The sequence below is a fragment of the Ptychodera flava genome, assembly GCF_041260155.1.
Source record: "Ptychodera flava strain L36383 chromosome 3 unlocalized genomic scaffold, AS_Pfla_20210202 Scaffold_26__1_contigs__length_13983176_pilon, whole genome shotgun sequence".
Taxonomy (NCBI): domain Eukaryota; kingdom Metazoa; phylum Hemichordata; class Enteropneusta; family Ptychoderidae; genus Ptychodera; species Ptychodera flava.
In genome coordinates this window covers 825084-846952 of record NW_027248280.1, presented here as the reverse complement: position 1 = coordinate 846952, position 21869 = coordinate 825084, and the positions used below count along the sequence as shown (strand labels likewise).

The 21869-nt window shown below is 38.0% G+C and overlaps 1 protein-coding gene across 7 annotated transcripts in view; it reads left to right on the top strand.

Moving 5' to 3' along the window:
- Window positions 1-20549, top strand: part of LOC139125997 (pleckstrin homology-like domain family B member 1) — an 87256-nt gene extending 66707 nt beyond the window's left edge. For 6 of the 7 annotated variants that reach the window (XM_070692064.1, XM_070692069.1, XM_070692066.1 and 3 more), the window contains exons 9-17: window positions 143-427; window positions 2468-2578; window positions 3551-3652; window positions 4245-4473; window positions 8178-8228; window positions 14234-14555; window positions 14981-15077; window positions 15720-15878; window positions 16267-20549. In XM_070692064.1, coding sequence (XP_070548165.1) covers window positions 143-427; window positions 2468-2578; window positions 3551-3652; window positions 4245-4473; window positions 8178-8228; window positions 14234-14555; window positions 14981-15077; window positions 15720-15878; window positions 16267-16707 — 1797 coding nt within the window. In that variant the 3' untranslated portion in view covers window positions 16708-20549. The remainder of the gene's footprint in view (window positions 1-142; window positions 428-2467; window positions 2579-3550; window positions 3653-4244; window positions 4474-8177; window positions 8229-14233; window positions 14556-14980; window positions 15078-15719; window positions 15879-16266) is intronic. The other variant, XM_070692070.1, reaches the window with a different exon arrangement.
- The last annotated feature ends 1320 nt before the right edge of the window (window positions 20550-21869 follow it).

The following is a 21869-nucleotide window of genomic DNA, read 5'->3' as shown; positions in this document are numbered from 1 at the left end:
ATAAGACATATTAATACTTTGTTGTGTTGTAAAACTTTAAACACAAGCCTGGGAGTTTAATAGCAAATCCTATTTCAAGCTGACCTTATTTTAGGGATATTCCTTTAAAGTAAGTTTACAAGTGTACTGAATTGTTTTCCAGGAAAGAGAGGGCTTGGAGACAGCGAGACTGAAAATTGAAACTCTTGAACAAGAGGTGGAGGAGTTGAAACAAACGCTGCAGTCATGCAGCGAGGACGAACTGGAGGAGAATAAAGCCAAGCTGAAACAGAAGTCGGAAGTTCTGGATGTGGAGAGAAAGAATTTTGAAGACATGGAGTTCCACTACCTGGAGACTGAGGCCAGGATGGAGGAAGAGCAGGAGATCATTGAGTTGCAGCTGAGTCGGGAAGAGAAAGAGAAACAGCAACAGCTGCAGTCCAGGGTGGTGAGTATGTCTGCCTGTGAGGGCGCTGTCAGTGACTCGGGCAGTCACACTGCGATTGAAACGCACAGGCTCCCATGTAGCTGGGAACTGTGAACAATGAAATTGTTGGGAATTTGCAGCTGACATGCAATTGGCAGTGATAAAATTATTTGTGTAGAAAATGAAAATGAAACTGATCTAGTTCTGTGTTTCCATTTCAATGGATTTTGATAGCAGCACGCTGACTGTTAGGGAAATTTAGCTAAGCGCATCAAACAACAATTAAACTGAAATGAAAGACTGAAATACCTCACATTGTGCATACACAAATATGTAAGAAAAAAAATTCTGCTCTAATAGTAAAAATAGTTATCGGATGCTCTATATTAAAGATATACCGTAAAGTTTACATTAACATTAACTCATGAGTCCTAAGTCCCACTAACATAGTCCGCAGTAAAGCAACAAAAAAAACTAATATATTGTGTGCATTATACTGATGAGCACAAACTCATAATATGCAAATTAAATTGACCATTCCTCGCCTATAGAGGGCGTGCTTACAGTGACACAAGAGATCAAGGAAATCATCATAGCCCTGTTAAAAACTTACCCGTTGCTTTTTTTCCCTACCATCAATGTTTCAACAGAGAAATTTGGGAAGCCAGGAGACACAACTAATATAAGTACAAAGAAGGTAGTATTATATTACTCACAGTCAATATTATCTCCATGTCTGCTTTCTACTAAAACAGTTTATCAATCATCTCGAACTTTTTTATTTTAATTGTTTATTTTATTACTAGCTTTATATCAGTGTGTATTTTAACATTACTCTATGCTGTAATTGTAAAATAAAATTTTGCTGCAATCTGTACGTTTATTTTATTTTTATATTTTACTGCACTTTTTCAAAACATACACCAGCACAAACACAGACATGTTATGCGTTTGATTTCAGCCATTCTACTCAGCTGATCACCGCTGACGTGCGCCAAGATTTCGTGCGTACGGCTTTCATTCCCCTTGTGGGTCATAAAGGAAGTTTTGCTTCGCAGCTTCCCCACCCCCTGACCCCCACCTCATAATCACTTGCAATGATCCTTTGCAATACTTTTTGGACAATTCAACTTCTGGCAGAGGGCGTTGATTTAAAGCTACACACATTTTCAGATTATTCGTTTCGTTTGTCGAACCATAGACAGTAGAACCAAGAGTCTGCTTCAATTACATTGAAATTTATTGTAAAGAAATTCATTGACTACTGTGCAATTCCTGCTATGGAATGCCACAGAAACAGCAAGTTTTGAATTTTTCCGATAATCAGAATTGAATTCAAATTATCTTAACCTGCCTAAATGATATCAAGGTGAATCAATTTGACTGGAATATCACAATTAACATCCTCCCCTCTCCATTCATCTCATTTTCTTCCTCATTAATCAAACTCTGACTAATATCCTTTTGAATTTTAGTCTCTTCCAATCTTATACACACACTAAATTTACTTATTCTGTTTGTTCAAGGTGATTTTTACTTTCCTTTTCATCAAATTTCTGCCTGTGTCATCAATGTTTTATTATGTGTCATATAGTTTGCAAATCTAATTTCAACAAGAAAAGAATAAAATACTGAAAATTTCCAGCTTTATTTTGTACTTTCTGCCATTTCCAACATTGGCTGTCATGCAAAATTAAAATCCATCTTTTATAAAGTTTGATGCAAAGATAACAGCTTGTTGCTAAACCATTGCTATTATTTGTATTCATTCTGGTTTCTTCACTATATTTAAAAATTTTCATCGCTAGAATTAATCAAAATTACTTCTAGCTTAAAAAAAAAAATTGATCTTGTGTGCTTTTTGCTGTAAAGCCTTTAAATTCAATATTTACTTCATTGCCACCCTGTATTTCAAACCCTTACATACCCATTTCTGTATACATGGGTCAGACCTCACCATTGTTGAAGACAGTAGGGTGAAACCACTGTTCACAGGTCAAAGGGTAGGAACAAAGGCTGTAAAGTATTCTTGTTTTGATATTCATGTATGGTTTGCTGCAGGAAAATGTGTGTGATTTGGAAGGGCAGCTGAGCAGTGTCATGGTAGAGGCTAAGGAGAAGAAAGTTGAGATTGAAAACAGAAGAAAAACTGTTGAGGAACAGTTGATGAAGGTAGTCTGCCTCTGTTATTGTATTGTTTGTTGTTTGTTTATTTGTTGTGTGTTTATTTCTTCATTATTGTATTTTTGTGGTATATTTTAATCAGTGTCCGTATCCATAGAGATCAAACAAATATACAACAAGTTTCATCAAAAAAGAAACAACCGGAAGTAACAAATGTGTGAAATTTCTGCTGTAAATTGAATCTCAAAATGTACGCAGCCAATAATAGGTAGGACTATATTTGAAACAAGTCTCAGCGAATTTATCATAGTTGAACAATTAGTGTATGAACTGCACTGTAGAGTGTCGGACAGTATCTCAAAATCAATCATCAATACCTTCTTGTGCCGCAGAAAAGTCTGAAGGACAAAGCAACTTTGTTTTATAGTCATGGATTCTTAGTCATTTACTAAACAATGTAGCCTGCTACCCAGGTTACAGGTATATGCTTGACTTCTGGTACCGTCACTGGTTTTGTTCTGGTAGTATGCGCCTTGTAACTCAAAGACCTGAAGTTTTTGCCTAAACTTTTCTCCAGTAAAACTTCAAATCATTACACTTTGAAAATCAAGAATAAAAATCAGGGGTCGCTATGTAATTTTTAGTGCCATAGAAAAAAAATTACCTAATATTGACTGATATTTTAAATAAATTCAAAATTGCCACTATTGCTGTGTTAATTCTATAGGGCAAAATTAAAATTTTTCGATTTTCAGAAAAATAAGTGAATGAAAAGTTTATTTACTCCACAAGTTTCAAAATAAGTTTCAAAAAAGTGGTAGACAAGAAAGGTATTGTAAAAATTTGAGTGTTTGAATAACTTGGCCCCTGAGGTGTATTGTACCCCAAAGCTTCAGATTTGCCATTCTTCAAATTGTAGACATTTTTTCAACTCCAGGATATAGGCATTTACAACCACTCAAATACATAAGATTGAGGGATTTGATCCTTTTGGATGTGTTTGCTTTTGAACCATTGCAGGCCAAAGCAGAACTGGAAACAATAGAGCATCAGTACGATGTGCTAGTCGTCAAAGCCAAAGAAATGGAGTTGGCATTACAAAATGATGAAGTCATTAACAAGGTCAGTCAATGAATTTTAAATCAATACCATCAAAGAATTGTTTCTTTGAAAGTTTATCAGGTAGACAGCACACTGAGTTATTGACAATCAGCCTTTGTGAAGGAATCACAGTGTTTTTGACATCACTGAAATTTGCCTTCACTGCCCAACATTACACCATTTTTGGCTTCCTGGTGTGCATCCATTGAAGAATTTAATCATCACAAACCCACTGTTTTCTATGGCAAAATCGGACTTCCACATGGGGTAATGGGGTTTGAGTTGAAAGATTGAAAGGTGACTTTGTGACAGGGTTTAGCACTCTATGTCAAATGTGAAAAAGGAGTTCGTACAATAAACCAGTCAAATGTTACACCCTTTCTGATATTAATTTATACAAACAAAATCCAAAAAAGAGCAACTCCAATTTGAATGCCAGACAAAACTGTTTTATTTCTTCCTTCCATGCAAGCCAATACTGTTGTATGCTGTAGAAGGACCTGTACTTAACTCAAGAAAAATTTACATTCAGTGAGATATTTCTTCCCTATTTTCCTTGCTTTGGTGTGCATTTCTTTTTGTTTTTCTCACATTTGAAATATCAACTCAACAGGAGAAAATCCGAGAGATAGAAGAGAGACGGCTCAAACTTCATCCCGACGTGTCACTTAGCGATGAATATCTGGCCAGGAGAAAGCTGTCGGGAAGCCTCAGCTCCACAACCTCCACTGTATCAGTGTCGTCAAAACGAGACAAAGTTGATGATTCCAGCCTGCCACGGAAGGTGTCCACCACTTGGAGTGATATCGAGAGAAATAGGAAATTACATCTGGAACAAACTGGTAAGATAGAACATGATGTTGTCTGCGTCATGGCATTGTAGCAATCATGAACTCTCATTTTAGAGAACTATGTAGCACAAAATGATTCCTGTGGTTCTGCTTGTACATGAGTATATGAAGCAGATTGCATCAATGAATGAGATTGTATTAGTGACAGGGTTCGAAATTAATTTTTTTGTTTGGTGGTCAAGTTTGACCACCAGATTCAAATTTTGGTGGTCAATTGCAAAATTTGGTGGTCAAAAAAATTAGTAATACCAGAGTGTAATTCTTGTGGAGGTTGGGGTCCATGGGGGTGAATAGTGGGCTGTACACGCTGTTTTGGAATCATTTCACCATGCTGCTACACATGTTAAGTTGGTTTACATGTATGTGGATGCCCAGTAAATCCACTGGAAAATTTTCAATCATTTACAGATCAACTAGACTACTGCATGAGTGACTGACTGACTGGTTATATGCAAAGGACTTGAGTTACAGATTATTTTAAGTTTTGACAGAATTACTGTGTAATAAAGAAATGACAATTACTGCTTGTATAACATGACAATTATTGCATTTTTTTGGACTATTATGAAGTTTTGTATGTGTCACTTTAATGACTATAGACGAAATTTGCTAGGAGATGTTATTCAACGTTTGCAGATTTATCACAATTATCATAGCAATAAACAGTAAAACAAAGAGAGACATTGTCTATTTAAAGGAACACTCAGTTGAGTAGTGGAGTGGGGTTGAAGGACTGACATTGAACCACAGTGGAGGGACTGTGATTGAACAGACAAGACATGTACTAGATAATTGCTAAAATATCTATCTCTGAGGACAATATATTGTTTCTAGATACTCCTAGCAATAAACTGTGAGAGGCATGTAAGATTTACAGCTCTGCAGTGCACTATTGTGACCTCCAACAGTGTTTCATCTAGGATGCTACACCAGGGGGGGACTGGTCCCCCTCTGCAGGAATTTTTGAGGGGATTTTAAAATTTTGGGGGGATTTAACTAAAACATATAACCACGGCTTTACAGGTAACTTTTAATGTTGCAATGATGTCACTTGTGATACACATACTACAAACCATAAATCACTTGCTTACACAATCCAAGCAGCGCTGGCTGCAAACACCATCCTATATAAGATGTTTTCAAAAGTCAACAAATTTGAGTATCTCTGTTGTGAATGTATGTAGAGCTTAGAAGAGTGGCGGATGGCTCATTAATATTCGTAAGCATTAATATTCCTGGAAAACGTAGCGTAATTTGTATGCTACAATATTCTGTATGTTTGTTAACAGCTAGCCATTTCCACTGTACATGAACCTTCAAGGGATTTTTTTCATTTTTAACTGAACTGTGTGTACTTACACAAAGCAAGAAAAATCTTTAGTAGTTATAAAGGAATGCTTTCCTATCTTCTGAAAAAATAATATATGTTTGTTTGTCACGTTTTTACTGTGCTTGTATCATCCCTAACCACAGTAGAGTTTGGATCAAGATTGCCCTATACAAACCTGTTAGCTGTATTTTTCTAGTGACCTAGCTGGTCTTGTAGTCTTGTGCGCAGACTCAGTAAAGTTAAAACGAACAACTTAGGAGGTCTCTGTCTGCCGTGTTTTGAATGTGGAGTTTCTCGATGTCAGATTCGCTCCAATTGCTTTTTGTCAGTCATTTTACAGTGGGAAAATAACAAACAGAAATGTTGGTTGTCATCAACAGTTAACTTTAGGGTTTATTTGCCCGAAAAATAAGTCAATGTTTGTTCACTGAATTCAAAAACCGGGCCCATCGACACTACAGCTTGCTTGTGACTCTCATTGCATGCAATCCCGTCACGTCACAGTGCCAATGCCATTCACTGAACTGAAAACGTTTCTGTAACAGTAGAGTCAAATTTCCGAGTCAATTTTTGCTACCAGAATTATTTTCATAGTGTTACGGACATTCATACTATGCACAAAAACTTCAGTTTGTCTCCTGTTCTCGATCGAACAGAGATAATGAGACAGGGGCAATGAACTTTTGTGAACGTAACTCTCAATGGGCTGACATGCTTTCATATGCAAAATCAGCTACGGAAAGTACAAAAAGTATCAAAATCGAACTAAAATTAGTTCCTTTCATGTAAATGTTCTTGCTACACTATACAATGCCTATTGCCAAAGTATTAACAGGTGCCGATAATGGGTCAAAAGCATCGAAGTGTGACACCCATGATATTTGGTATGCCATTCCAGCCAGCTCAGTGCAGTGCGCGATGGGTCGCCCCTCTACGTACACTTGGCGGCGCGCAGCACACACCATACCAAAATGGGGGAATCGCGCAATCGCGCAGCCTAGATGAAACACTGCTCCAAAAACTTGGTGGTCAAGATTGACCACCAAAAATAGAATCTGGTGGTCCAAATTAGATAATCGGTGGTCTTTTGACGCATGACCACCGGTATTTCGAACCCTGAGTGAAGAAACTTCTATCAATGAGTGGGATTGTATCAATGAAAGAATTTGAATCAATTTATGGGATTGTGAATAGACTCAAAAGGGTTGAGCAAATCTAATGGTCCTTGGTCCAGGAGAACAGAACATGTTTAATCCAGGTTGATGAATTTGCATTTGCAGTGCCATGGTCCAGCTGACCAATTTATTTTAATGGACTGAGATTACAAAAGTGTGTACAGGACAACTAAGCTAGCATTGAGGAGTTTTAAATATCTAACAAGTTCTCTTTAGATCACCACCAACAGTAGATTTGCTCTTCCTCCTGCTCATTCTGACTTAGGCACCATTTCACAAGTGGTATAGCCACAAACTGTTGATGTCAAATCGATGTACACAAAACATAGACGCTTTGTCATTATGGCACTGTGTATTGTATATGGTGATTTGACGTCATCAGTTTGTGGCTATAACACTCGTAAAACAGTGCCGTTACTTACTGTAATATGTATGTGTGTTTTGTCCATCATGAATATGGTATGGCAGCTTTAGTAGTAGGTCATTTGTATTTAGTGTTTGTATTAGGTATTCGGTGGAACCTCAATAAAAGGATCCAGACCTGAACAGTGGCTTCAAAGTTGACCTGCTGCTATTCATAGTGATTGAAAGAATGTGACCTTTTCATGACCTTTTCATGACCTTTATACCCTGGTCTGTTGTGGAAAGTTCGTTATCCACAATGCAACATTTTAGACGAGACAAAAATGCTAATATAAAATTGATAATCAGTGACAGCAACAATTCAGGAGAAACCGAAATAATGTGACTGTATCACAGTACACATAACGTGTAGGGCCTTGGTAATGAAAGTACCAGGATGTAAAGATCCTGTGAGGGTCATGAAACACAGCGCGGTGGATGCTGTCTGTCTGATCAATGTAGGGATGTACTCATTATCCACAATGTGCACGTTTTAATTATCTACAATTCCTAATGTAAAGATACTGACCCATTTATTTGGCTTGTGTTAACATTTGATTTTGGCGTTGGCCATGGCAATCTTTTGCTATGGACGTACTCTGCATATTGTCATCACTAAAAAAATCCAATATGGAATAAAAATTTTACGTTACCGATAATGTTGAACATACAATTATTAACACTTGACACAAGACTATAGCTATTGTAATATAGGTCTATGCCAACAACGTAAACGATCTTTGATACTAGTATCTCTTTTCTTTGGTGAAATTTATTTCATATTACAGGGCATTGTAACACAGACACTACCATAGATTTGGAGTTACGGTTAGCAAGATGTAAGTCCAACAATTTACCAACAAAACAACCCCAGCACCTCGGCATCTCCCTCTTAGCATACACTCTCGCCAAATCAAGTGCACGGCTGACTTCTGCCAACTGCCCAGCATCAAGCTTCTTTCTACTATATTAAAAAATGACAATAGAATAGTTATGTATGCGTGTGTTTACATGTGCGTGTGTGTGTGTGTGCAGTCTATAATCCACTTTAAGCTGAAAAAGTAGTAATATTTTTACACAGTATTGTAGCCATTAGCAGTGCTTTGCTATGTGTAGCGACACAAATCACCTGTTAGCAAATTCATTTGGTATGTGGTCATCCCAATGTATTGGTTAGTGAGGCTGCGCTACATACAATCTAGTTTGAGTGCCCCTGAAGAAACTGGACCCAGTCTTTATTATGAAGACATGAGGAGTTACCTAAGGGGCCTCCCACAGTTTTATGAAGCAACTGGACCCCTTAGGATTATGTCAATTTGTACGATGGTCCAGTGTGGGCCCAGGTTTCTTCAGTCGTGCCCAAATTTGGTAATCCTCCAACAAAAGTTTCGAGGCACAATGCCATAACTCACTGAATACCCTAGTAGTTCAATGGTAATCTGATTTGGTGTGGATGAAAATAAATATTTTGCCTTGACCTCATACTAGTTGATGTGTTCGCTTACAACCCTTCTTGACCCAGAGTTTGGTGCAATCCAACTGTTTTCCATGGCAAAGTAGGACTTTTACACTTTTTGAATGGGGAGGGACATGCAAATGAAAGAAGAAGTGTATGCAAATGACACAAAAAATGGTATTTACTTTATGGGATAATTTGCAATAAGGAAGATCATAGAGACAGAAAAAATATAACTATTCAAAAACACTTCAGTGGGTTTGTGTCAAATTACTACTGAACTGCCAACGCAAAAGTATGATACATTTATAATGTATCCTCCTATGATTTTGTATACCCCTGATTCATTGCCATTGAAATTCAACTTGGTTTGCTCAAATTTTGCCGGTGGAAGGGTTCATCGTGGAATGATTTGATGATGAATAATGGAGAAAATCAGCGGCTGACTTGCAGTGTGTTTGCAAGGTTATATCTGATTGGTCGATTGTCACTATTCACAGCAACTTAGGGAGTTTATTTGTATTATTCAATCATAACAGTAAGATTCTGCCAACCAATCGGATAGCAGCTTCCAAATCGCTGTAAGTCAGCCCAAAATCAGCAGAAATCAGTTCTGTTAAGGTGCTACACATAGCAAAACACCAAACATCTTGTCCATTGTCACAGCCAACTGGGTGACTGACCTGTACACAGAGGTCAGGCATCCAGACTAGGTACTGTAGACACTCAAAGAATCACATGACCATTGCATGAATTCACACTGTACAGTAGTTATAGCAGGGTGGGTAATGTGCAAGGTATGCTACTAAAATAACACTTCTCTTTCTACCAGGAGAATGGAACTTGAACTTCTTCAGTTTTTTTTTTGTGCTGTCCATATTGAGAAACTGAGAACAGCTGCTCAGTTGAAAAAATGGTTTTGTTCTGTTTATTGCCGTATCTAATTTCCAAGCTTCACTGTCCTAAGCTGTTGGAGCTTAGTTGGCCATCAGGGATGTCTTTCTGGCTATGGACAGTATTTGAAAGAATTTTAGAACGTAAACTACAGGTAGATCAAAAAACAGAGATAAAATTAGCCAATGACAGCTGTGGGAGTCTTCTTTCGTACCTCAATCTATGTTTATTCACAGTCTGAAAGTGCATGTTTTCGCACTGCATCAAAGATGCAAACTTCACGCCTGTTCACGGTGTGTTTAGCAGTTTTGCATTATTTTTCATTTAGTTCATACCATTATTAAAATAGTGCATGACAAAAATGTTCATAACCATCTTTTAAGTCAAGTAAATTTCTCTCATTGCATATAAAATGCAACATCCTACAACTGCGAGTGCCGCTATTGTCTAGTCAGGCAAGATAAAAGTTACACATAATAACTGACTGAAGAATACTTGGGCCCATACCAAACTTCACTACAATTCAACATCATCTTAGGGGGATATTTGTATTCGTTAACCATGAAAGGGACCCTCAGACAAGCTCTCGTTTCCATCATAAGAAAAATGTGGTCAAGTTTTCTTCAGGTGTACCAGTACCAGAGATTATACGGTATATGCATGGACAAGTGCATGTTTGTTAAGCAGGTCACATGACAGCGCACTGACCAATCACAAGGATGTCTTCATGTGGGCTGTCACAGAGCATGATTGATTTAAAGTTGCGTTATTTATACCACTACTGCTCTACCGGTACTTTCAGCATGTGTCAGTATCTCTTTAAACCATCTACTGTTCTGTTTTCTTCAGGAATAAATATGAAAATGCATATACATGTAAGCGTATGTGTGTTTGATATCAGTACTATAATGAATATTTATATCATACCATCATTTCTTCTGTGCTAACAAAAGCTTATTTTCCTAGCAGTTCAATGGTTGCATGCTCAACTATTTAAAAGATTTAACGATGCGACTCAGGTTCAAAGGTCAATTTTAGGAATTTTTTTTTTATTTCAAATTTCGAACCACTGATACGTGGTCTTTCTTTTGGGTAAAGGTGTTGGGTCACATCGTACCGGGAAATTCCTGAAATATTACTAAAATGGCAAACTATCAGCTACACCGCGTGCCATTATTTCCCTTTTGTCTTAACGGTCGCGGATTACCGACCACGATATCTTTGATAAACACGCAGAGATTATGTATAGGCTTTGCGGTATAGTGCGCATGCGCTAGCTTCAACGTTATGCTCAGCGTTTTGAACTCCGCATGTTTTGTGGAGGGACCGTGGTACGGCAAACACGTCGAGCAGACCAAAGCCGGTGCTCGCGCTCCGTACCGTCGAAAAAGCAAGCGAGGTCCACAAAAGCGGACCTGAAAAAGACGGCAACGTGCGCAAAGGTCGATTCAAATCTAAAACAGTCCGACTTTGGCTCATACTCCCTGCAATAACGATCAAGAATGCAGTGAAGAGTCAGATTTGGCCGAGGACGCAGACGATAACGGAGACAACTATGAAAGTATTTGACACGCTGCTTTTCGAACATATTAGGCTATGCTGATTGCATACCCGAGTCAAAAAATTAGCCTGAGCGAGATGAAACTTCTGTTAGTTGCGATAATTTTATCACTCTTGCTGTACATGCTTGGTGTTAGTATCGTGTTCTTTTATATTTTTAAACTCGAGTTTTCTATCGTGCAGTCTTTTCGTGTCTGCTGAGAAACCTTGAACAACACCGTACCCGACAACAAGTGACATTTATGTCAAGGAGTTTCCCAAGCCAGTGCAGGAGTTCATACACACATAATGTAGATTCACAAGAGCAAGTTCACCGATCTGCTAATTTTCGAAACGAAATGCAAATATATTTTTTTATTTCATGCCTTTTCTTTCTTTAAATATACTCAGAAATTAAATTACGTCAAACGTGAATTGCGAGGGTTCACAAATGATTATTGTGTGCGTGTTGTCTAAACTTATCAATTACCCGCAGACTCGAGATCCACAGCTACTAGCTGGACCTCAACACTGAACGTAAAACAAACCCGGCTCAACTTCTATAAGTGCTGAAACTAGCAATTTTTGCTATATGAGGTCAGTCATCGAAAGTTTGACTAAAAGTAAAAATCTCCGAAATAATTATGTGTGCTCTGGTATTGCGCAAGTCGAGTGACTCCACTGTAGACTAGTCCGATACTCTGTCTCTCGGAACACGCTGTCGATGACAGCCTGCACTGTTTTACGCTACGGCGTGATTATTATTAGTTTGATAAAATCGGTACAAGAACACATATAAATAAAGTTTGTAAAAATAACACGAGTCAATCTCTCCCGTCGTAACGAAGGGCGACAAGTTTGCAGTGCGGTGCAAAAGCTAAGAAAATACGACAGACATTTTAAAAGCTAAGAAAATACGACAGACATTTTATGTTGTCAAGAGTTACATGTGTTCGTCTCATCTTGAGGTAGGAAAACTAGCAACTGACGTCCCGTTCGCACAGTGTCGGCGCTAACATGAACTTGACAATCACTTTTCACAAAGAACATGCATAAATTGCCGATCGCGAGACAGGAAGTAGACAACTTGAGTCAAGAACAAGTGAATGCCCGACGCGATCGCGCGACGACAGCACACAGGTCTCGATCTGATAGACTTTTTTACACAAGTTTCGACGTCTTCGTCTTGACTGTCACAGAGGGACTGTGTGACTGTGAACACTGGTAACCAGATTGTAACCGTTGAGTTAACAGTATACAGTTAATATGCTAGTTAAACGTTCCAAAATGGATTAAATCGCTAAGTACCCCTCTGTGTTAGTTGTGTAAATACCACCCACTGCTGGCAGTAAGCATTTGCCAGTTCAGTGTATAATTTCTTTCTATTTTCACACGATCTGCAATCCTAAACATATTCAAAATTCCCAAACTGACTCTAAATACTTCAACTTATTCCTGGTATAAGAAAATTCGCAGAAAATAGTGCGCGAGTCGGACTTCTTGGTCACAATGTGTGACGCATAGGTCGTTTACACAAATCGTCGATTTTCTCAGTTCCGTTTTTGGCAGTGCGTACATTATTCAAATAAGTATAAGTCGGCGGCGCCTGGACAGACTAGCCTGATTTTTCACCTGTGGACAGTGAATGAATATATCTGAAAGACCGTGTCTCAGATTTCCGATAAAGGGCCTGGAAGTGAAGATATCCTGACAAACGTGAACAAAGGCCGATAATTTATGCAAAAAAACGTCAAGTTGACACTTTGAAGGTGCATTGTGCGAAAACAAAAGCGAATTTCAAAAATCCGGGACACGGTTTTTTGCCCAGTATACCCAGCCGTCGATTGCCGTAAACAGATCACCAAGGCCGATTGGAGATTTGTACTTACACTTTTTTGAGTAAAAAAACTAAAAAACACGTGTTTTTGAGTAAAACAGCCGTATGGCACTGTTTTTAAAAACTAACAAATTTTCTGAACTCTTCGGTGACCGAGCAGATAAAAAAAGTACCACATGTCGGGTGTGTGACCACGTCTTCTTTGTGAAAATGAGGATTGAAAATAAGTGACAATGAAACTGAGTCGCTACCTTAAGCGTTTGTATATGAATGCAATCAAGCACTGCGTAAAGGCCATTCTTCAATTTTAAATATTACAGTAGTATTCTGTTAATCTTTGCAATTTGCATGCATTAATGACATTCTTTGACTCAAATTTTCTCTAGCTAGCAGTCACTGACAACAGCCCTTTCTTCCAGGTTCCTCCGCAAAGCAATAAGATATTGATTCCTTTGTTGTGACTACCCTTTTGATTTTCTGTTTGAATGTGTGCAGCATGACACCAGATAGAGTTTTTCTTTCAAGTTTGACCTGAAATAATGATCCTTTTTCAAAAGTTGTCCGTAATTACTTTAGCTTGGAATGGCCACAAAGTGCCTTTAAATTCATTTACAGGTGTTTTGTGAAGGTCAAAATTTTCTTAATCCACATATTCAGAGTGGTATTTTATGAGATCTTGCAGAAACAAAGATTGTTTCCTAAGTTGAAGTTTAATACATTTGTAGTGATCTTTTTGGTAATTGCTATTAGTGTGTGAGCCTGTCTTTCTTTCATCCCTAAATTATTCTGTGTTTTCTCAATTTTTTAATGATCTTCAAATTTCGACATGATTTCTGTGTTATTAATGACTGTGATATTTGTTTGCTACCTGTCGTGTAGCCATTTCATTGAGAAATGTTGAATATCTTTATCAGGCATTGGTGTGTTGTGGGATCTCTTTTTTGTGAGATGTTGATGTTTTTTGGGTCGTGTCTGAAAGTATAGGTGATGGAATCTGTGCTTTTTTCAAATTCAGCTTGCCTTGGTACTAGCTGATGCATCTATTTGCAGGCTTTGGATTTTCTACCGAAAGTTTCTCATCGTGTCACCAAGAATTTGTAAATCTATTTTCTCATCAGGTGACATGGTGATAGAGGAACAGAAACGCAGACTGCAGGAGCTGAAACAGAAGGCGGCTGACGAGGTGAAGGCAGAGTGGGAAGAGAAGAAGCGCAGCGCCACCCTGCCAAACAACCTGTCCAACAACAAAGCCAACAACAGCGGTCTGAGCTACAGCGATGCGGGAAGTGTTTCCAGCTTTGAGAGTATAGAGGGCGCTCTTGAGTCCCCAGCCAGGCAGTTCCCAGGAAGTCCAAACCTCACCAGAGTGCCAAACGATATAGATCTGTCGGTTGTGCCACCAAGTCCAAAGCATTCTCTGAGCCCACTTAACAAAGAAAGGTAAGCGTATCACACCATCCATCCCCATAATGCAGAATGTGGTTTGTCTCCCCTTTTCAAAAAGGGAATAATCCACTGTCAAATGGGTGAGCATAAATCCAGAACCACCAATTGGGCACTAGACACGGATAAGCAAACATACTGTCTCATGATTTAATTTACTGAACAGTCATCTGTCCCTTAACCCTTTCACCCCATTTCCCTGTATATGGTTTCACCCATTCTATTCAAAACAACAGGAATTGACCAAAGTCTGGTGGTGAAATGGGTCACTTGTAGCAAGATGAATATACTGTTCGACATGAAAGTACTCAGATTTTGTATAGGTACTTGTACAGGCATCAGTGTCAGGAGACATACCCATAAATAAATACAAATACTGAAGACTTTATACACCACTTCATCCTTCTCTTTCATTGATTTAGTCCCCACAGGGATGAAATGGAGAGACAAAGACTTGAGGAGATGGAGAGATTACTCCAAGCTGCACAGGCTGAAAAATTATCAATTCTAGAGCAACAGGTGAGAGACTATTTCAGAAACCCCTCCATGTGTAGTAATTGGGAACCACAGCAATCAGTTATTGAATTATATGTATGTAGAGATTTTACATGTTTACTGATTTGGATATATGCCTGTTATGTAAAATAATTTTGGAATTTACACCTGAAACAGCAGCAGGGCCTGATTTGGGACATTTTTCATACTATTTTTACACCCGTTCACATTTAATAAAATTGAATTCCTGCCTCTCATGGCTTGTCCAGGCTGTGTTGCTAATTAGCTTTTGAAGGAAGAGTTATGTTGACTTTTCTGAGACATACTCTATGTGGGGAATAGTCTTAATGCCATAGAGGAACACTTTACAGCTAACAGAGATGGCAACTATTTATGTGATTAAGAAACTTGTGTTTCACCAGTGCATCATCCCATGATACTCATATCTAGCTTTTGTCTCTGATTTTTGCCATAGCCTGATTTCATGAACATGGTCACTGGCAGGACTCCCATACAAGCCATCGCCAAATTTCTGTTATAAAAAAATTAGTTATCTTAGGGAGCCCTCCAGCAGCTTCATGAAACAACCAGACTCTCTAGCACTATGTTCTTTCAGTCTTGTCAGTGTAAAATGATCTCACTTTTGTAACACTGTCACTTTACCAGGAGAAGCAGAAAATGTTAGAATTGAAGCAGCTGGAGGAGGAGAGGCGGAAACGGGAAGAGCTGGAGAAGAAACTGATGATGGAGACGACAAAACGGGAACAGATAATTGAAGAGGAAGTGCGACTCAGAGAAAAAGAACGGCAGAAGGCTAAACAACAGGTAAAAAAACATTTCTTTAAGAGCACAAGTTGCTCAGAAATTTCCATATGATCAAATTTTCCCCTATGGAAGCTTTGATACATTCTCTTTCTAAATCAAGAATGAAAATCATGGGTCACCATGTAAATTTTGGCACTGGAGAAAAAAAATTTACTGATGTTTGGAATTCAAATGATGCCATCCTTATCTTAATTCCAGAAAAAAAAATTAAAATTTGTGATTTTCATGAGAACAAGATAGTGAAAATTTAATTTACTCCATAAGCTTCAAAATTAGTCCACACACATACAGCTTTTGAATAATTTGAAAGTCTGAATATGTCACTGAAGTACATCAACCATTTACCAGTATGATCATGTCTGACTTTATATATGTTATTTGCTTTCAGTCTCGTCCACTGACAAGGTACCTTCCAAACAAAAGTGCGGATTTCAACCTTCGTCAGCATATCGAGTCTGCCGGACACAACATTGAAACCTGCAAAGACATCACACTGACTAAAACAACCTGTCGCGGCTACATGATCAAAATGGGCGGCCGCATAAAGACGTGGAAAAAACGCTGGTTTATATTCGATCGGCAGAAACGCTCATTTCTGTACTACTCTAACGAGAAGAACGAACACAAACCCCGCGGCGGGATGTATTTCCAGGCGATTCAAGAAGTTTACTTCGATCATTTACGGCCACACAAGAGCCCGAACCCTGAGTTGACATTCTGTGTGAAAACCTTTGAGCGGACGTATTTCATAGTGGCGCCCTCAGCCGAGGCCATGCGTATATGGATGGACGTGATCGTGACGGGCGCTGAAGGATACCAGCAGTTCTAGGAAAGATGGCGTACTCAGCAAGTTTTGATTTTTTCAAATGAAATCCATCACCTTGTTCTTATCTGACTTCACTACGTGACTCATCTTACATGGTTGGGTAATGATATGGAGTACATATTACCAGTCTCTGTGTACTAATTTCAATTATAAGCGATGATGTGTTCCCCCTGATATGCTGCATTGTTACACAGCTCTCCATCAGCGCTTGGGAATAGGTGAATGGTTTTTGAAACATTGCGGCAACATTTTAGGCTGAGGTACGTTCGCATGTTGGAAGATGTCTTACCATTGGGTGAAGGATTCGTGGACCCGTGAAAGAAATTCACAGATTGGTCTGACAATGTAATAAGCTGACAATGTAATAACAGTGAACCAATCGCAGACAACTTTGCAAGAGAGCTGTGGGCAGCTCTCAGTATCACTGCAGTCCATTGGTATTGCAGTGTTGATATTCCCAGGGCAACTCTCATCTGGTAAAATTACTGGAGCTTTCCATTAACCCTTTCACCACCATGGTTTGGTCCAAACCCATTGTTATCAATAGTAAGTGTGGACCTCTATACAGGGAATTGGGGTGAACAGGTCTAATGTTTACAAACTCCATCCCTACAACAAAGACTGTATCTACCTGAAATACAAAGTATACATGCAGGTTTGCAAGTATATGGAAATCCTATACGTCACCAAGACTGCAGAGGGCAGGGTACACGGTGAGCCGTATTACAGTCAAGCATCATCCTAAGGAGCCTGTTTCTATTTGTTCATTGTAAAAGTCACCCTAGAACAAGCAGATTTCTACCCTGTGGATGATAGGGCCCTGTATGCTTCAGGTGAAACCATACGTGCAGTCACAGTTACTGTGGAGGGACCCTGATGCAGTACAGCTTTTTTTTTCTCATTTGTTCTTATCTGAATAGAACCACAATTGTTGGAGGCTGCAGAAATGAGTCTTTATAAAAATTTCACTCAAATAATTTACGTGAAGTAGAGGTTGCATCTCCCATTAAACCATGATGATTCCACAACTGTCACTGAACTTACAGACTGAGAAACCAATGAAGCTACAATTCAGTCTAATATGTTGCTTTTTTTCTTTCCGTGTAGCCAGAAAGAAGTATTTACAAATTTTATATGGTGTAGATGGTAGTACATTTCAATATACCTTTGCATTATTGAAATCTGTTGACTTTAGCTGTTGTTAATTTCTGGCATGTGTGACAGTGTGCTCTCTAAGACATAACGATGTAACCAGTTTCTGTAAGGATGCAGTTGATTTGCCAGCATATCAAACAAACTCTGGAAACAGCCAATGAGAAAGTGCCTTGTGTAATTTTTTTTCAAATTAGGTGTCGATGATGTATAGAAATCTATTGTTAACAACAACAACAAAATCCAAATAGTATTAAAGCCAATATGTATGCCAGATGGTGAGGTTTATTTATATCACGCCAAAAAACATGGAACTTTTATAGCTCAATCTTTTCATTCAAGTGTACATTAATGTAAAATATCGACTTTCAAATCAAAATAGATCTTCAGATATCATTGATTCATTTAGTATATTTTTTGTTGCAAATTATAGTTTTAATATGTTATACAGCAATTTCGGGCAAATTTTATGTGACCAAAATTTTGTGTTGTGAAAAACTCCTATTTTACTGATATTCCTGTTCACAAAGATGTTTCATTCACACAGTTACATTGAAAGAAACATTTCAATATTGATAACAATCGCTTGTTATTTTGTAATATCATGAGTTTTCTTAACTTGAATGACATATGTGTTATTCACAACTCACATTCAAAGAAAATGAAAAAATGTGTCAGATTCTAAATTTATATCGCTTTGAAAATTGGCAATTCACTTATAACATAAACTCCATGGACTATTTACACTCAGTAAACTCATAGAGATAACTCACACCATTGCAAACAGTAGGTTTCACCCCTGTTATCTAATGTACGTTACACATCCGATTTACCATACAGAACAATAGGGTTGTACCAAACTTATGACTCACTAAAGAATGAGTGTTTTTTCTGACAGTGTTTCCTACAACTTTGCCATTTTCCACACTCTGAAATTCCTGCCGTGCCACATTTTGCTCTCAAACCAAAAAAGTGGACTTTATTTTCTTGTCCAAGACTGTCTTTCCATTTGAAACATATAACATCACATTGCAAGTTGGTTGGTAATTGTCAGCAAAGTGCATCTGGCATATTTCTGCACTGTTTGCATCTACAGTATTTGCAGTTACTGGCCTAACATTACTTTTTCTTTACATGTGAAGAAAGGCACCTATTACAAAATTTGATTTGACCAATTGATTTTTAAAGAAAAAGATCTGTGAATATGAGCATTTCATTGCTCTGCCATGTTTAGAAACGTGATATTCTTTGGTCAGACCTGTATGTAATCATAAACAGGTTCTGTTTACATGTATGCACCAACTCCATTCATTTCATTACTCATGTTATTTGTGAATATTCCATACAGTTTTGTCATTCCACTTTAAGACCATACCACTATCTGGTGTTACTCAAACTAAGACAAGCTACAGAGCAACAATTTGCATAATAAGATATCTTCATTTCTCTTGTAACTTTTCAGTAATTATATCCACAACCCCCAGAGGGCGCTCTTTCAAATTGTTGGTTTTGCTCGTATTCTTTGGAAATTTTGTTCCATGTAAATTTATGTGTGTGCTAACAATCTCCTAATGGAAAGGTGTGCCAAAAACAGTAGCATCAGGTGTTGTGTGATTAACGTTTTGTAACAGGAAATAATATGGATGCATGTTGTCACATACTGTGGCTTTAAATAACTGTATTCTGTAAACTATGTGTTTGTAGAGTAAGACAGTATTCTTCAAACTATGTGGTTGGACCACAGACCACCACTGGAAAGACTAGGTATTCAAATGTACATTTTACAAGCTTGGGTAATACGTGGATCAGCTGCTTTCCCTTAGTGCCGTGTACTGCTATCAGCAACTCAGTGATAATGGTACCAACGAGACTGAAGTAAGGCATTGAAGTGAAAACATTTCTGAATCACTTAGTTCGTAATTCAGCAGGGATTGTTCACATCATATTGGGCATGTTAACAGTAACCTGTATGCAATGAGTTTCCAGTCTGAATGTCTATGAATGCTCACTCCCAAACTTGCACGATATTGCAATCATCGTACAATCACTGAACACCCTCTCACATACCGGTATATCCAATGACAAAAAGAATGTAAAAACCTCGCAGTGAAAAGTTGAAACTGCGTCAGTTTAGGATGATGTAACAAACAAACTTTGCCAAGCAGTGAGTAAAAACAGTCTCATCCTATCTTTATCTTTCCACAGTTTGTCACTCACTTATGGTCTGATTTGCTCTTATAAAATTAAATCACTTTAACTATGTATCACTCCATACGTGTTACCACGCTGAACTCAACAAACACTGTATCAAGGATGTGCATATATGAAAAAACATTTGACTGGTGCTCCCTCATTTGTGAAATTTAAGGGTTTTGGTTTTTGGGACAATTTATATAGTAGCATTTTACCTGTACATATAAGTAAATTAATTATTTCTGTAAAACCCGCATCTTCACTTGTAGCGTTTCAGTTGTACGCTTTGTAACAGTAATACTGCCAAAGTTAGAAGCATTGTACATTTTATGTATACACAGAAACTCAATATTTTTTAGAAAGGTTACAAAAAGAAAAAAAGGTTTTAATTTTTTGGGAAAAAAAGAATTATTGCAATGGATTTTTTTTGACTAATATTTGATACGTGATTTTGTAATTGGGCCGTATATTTTTTCTGAAATACAAATCTTTCTATGGTTTTCCTTGTGTCTTGTGTGTTAATTATTGTTCTGTGTGATTGCATTTGCGTACGAAGGAATTATATCTCTCGTCGGAACTGCACTCAAAGGGCGTATGGGAGCCATACGACCAATGGCAACACTGTATCCAAGGTACGATGGTGATTGATTAAAGTTAAAACATGTCTGTCATAATCTAAATCGTATAATTTAAATGTTACAACTATGATGATGAGGTGCATCTAGATATCGTGCATGAAATACATTGTTTGTAAACAAGAAACTCGCACAGGCGCAGTTCCGACCATTATTTCCCTTGAAGGTAGTTACTTATTGAAAATGACAGACCAAAACTTTTGCTCAAATTTTCCTCGAGGAATCTGTCAACTATCCTTTTTCAAAATCATGAATATAAATTTGGGGGGGTCACCATGCAAATTTTGGTCCTTGTGAAAAAAATTACCCAAGATTTACTGATATCTGTAATTAAAACTGGCTGCCAGCCCCATGTTAACTCTATGGAGAAAAAAATTTTTGATTTTCAATAAAAACCGGTCAAAAGTTTTTTATATCAAGTGCCTTAGAATGAACCCCCACAAGTGGTATATCAGAACAGAACTGTAAAAGTTTGAGCGTCCGAACATCAGTCCCTAAGGCACTAGGTGCTATCTACCATAATGGCCATACTCCCCAGAGTTTATGGAATTCAAATTCTGCAAAATGTTTACTTGCACCACTTTTATTTCCAGACTTCAGTAGAACATGTTGTTTCTGTATGGCCAACCAGACTGATGAAGCCAAAGCCAGTCAAAAAGAAAGAGTGGGCAGTTTTGCAACTTCTCCACTTTTCAAAAAACATATAATGAACTGGTGAAATTTTCCCCGTCAGAAAGCATAACTTTGTATCTCATAGGAAATTCATAAGATGACATTCTCCAAGCAAATGTCAGGTCATATTAGTTCAAGATATCATAGCTGGTAGACGACTGATGCCAATTCTTATCAGTCTGATTGGAGTTCTGGATAGCAATTGCCAGTGACTGTGGACACACGGCTGGTAGACTATACAGTACAGGAGCCCCTCTTTCAGGTTTTGTCAGAGAGTAAAGGCATGTGTACAGACAGCACTGTGTCCAGCTACCTGAATCTCAGCAGAGCATAAGTTAAAGTGTTTTGGATCAATTTGATTGTGTGCAATGTATTCTTTCAAGTGTTTTGTGTTTGTGAGCAGCATTTGTGGTAGAAAGTAATGAAGTCCTATTCAAATATTTTAACAACAACATGCAAGAGCATCTAGAGTTTAAGATATGGCCTGACCATAAATATTCAACAAGATGAGAA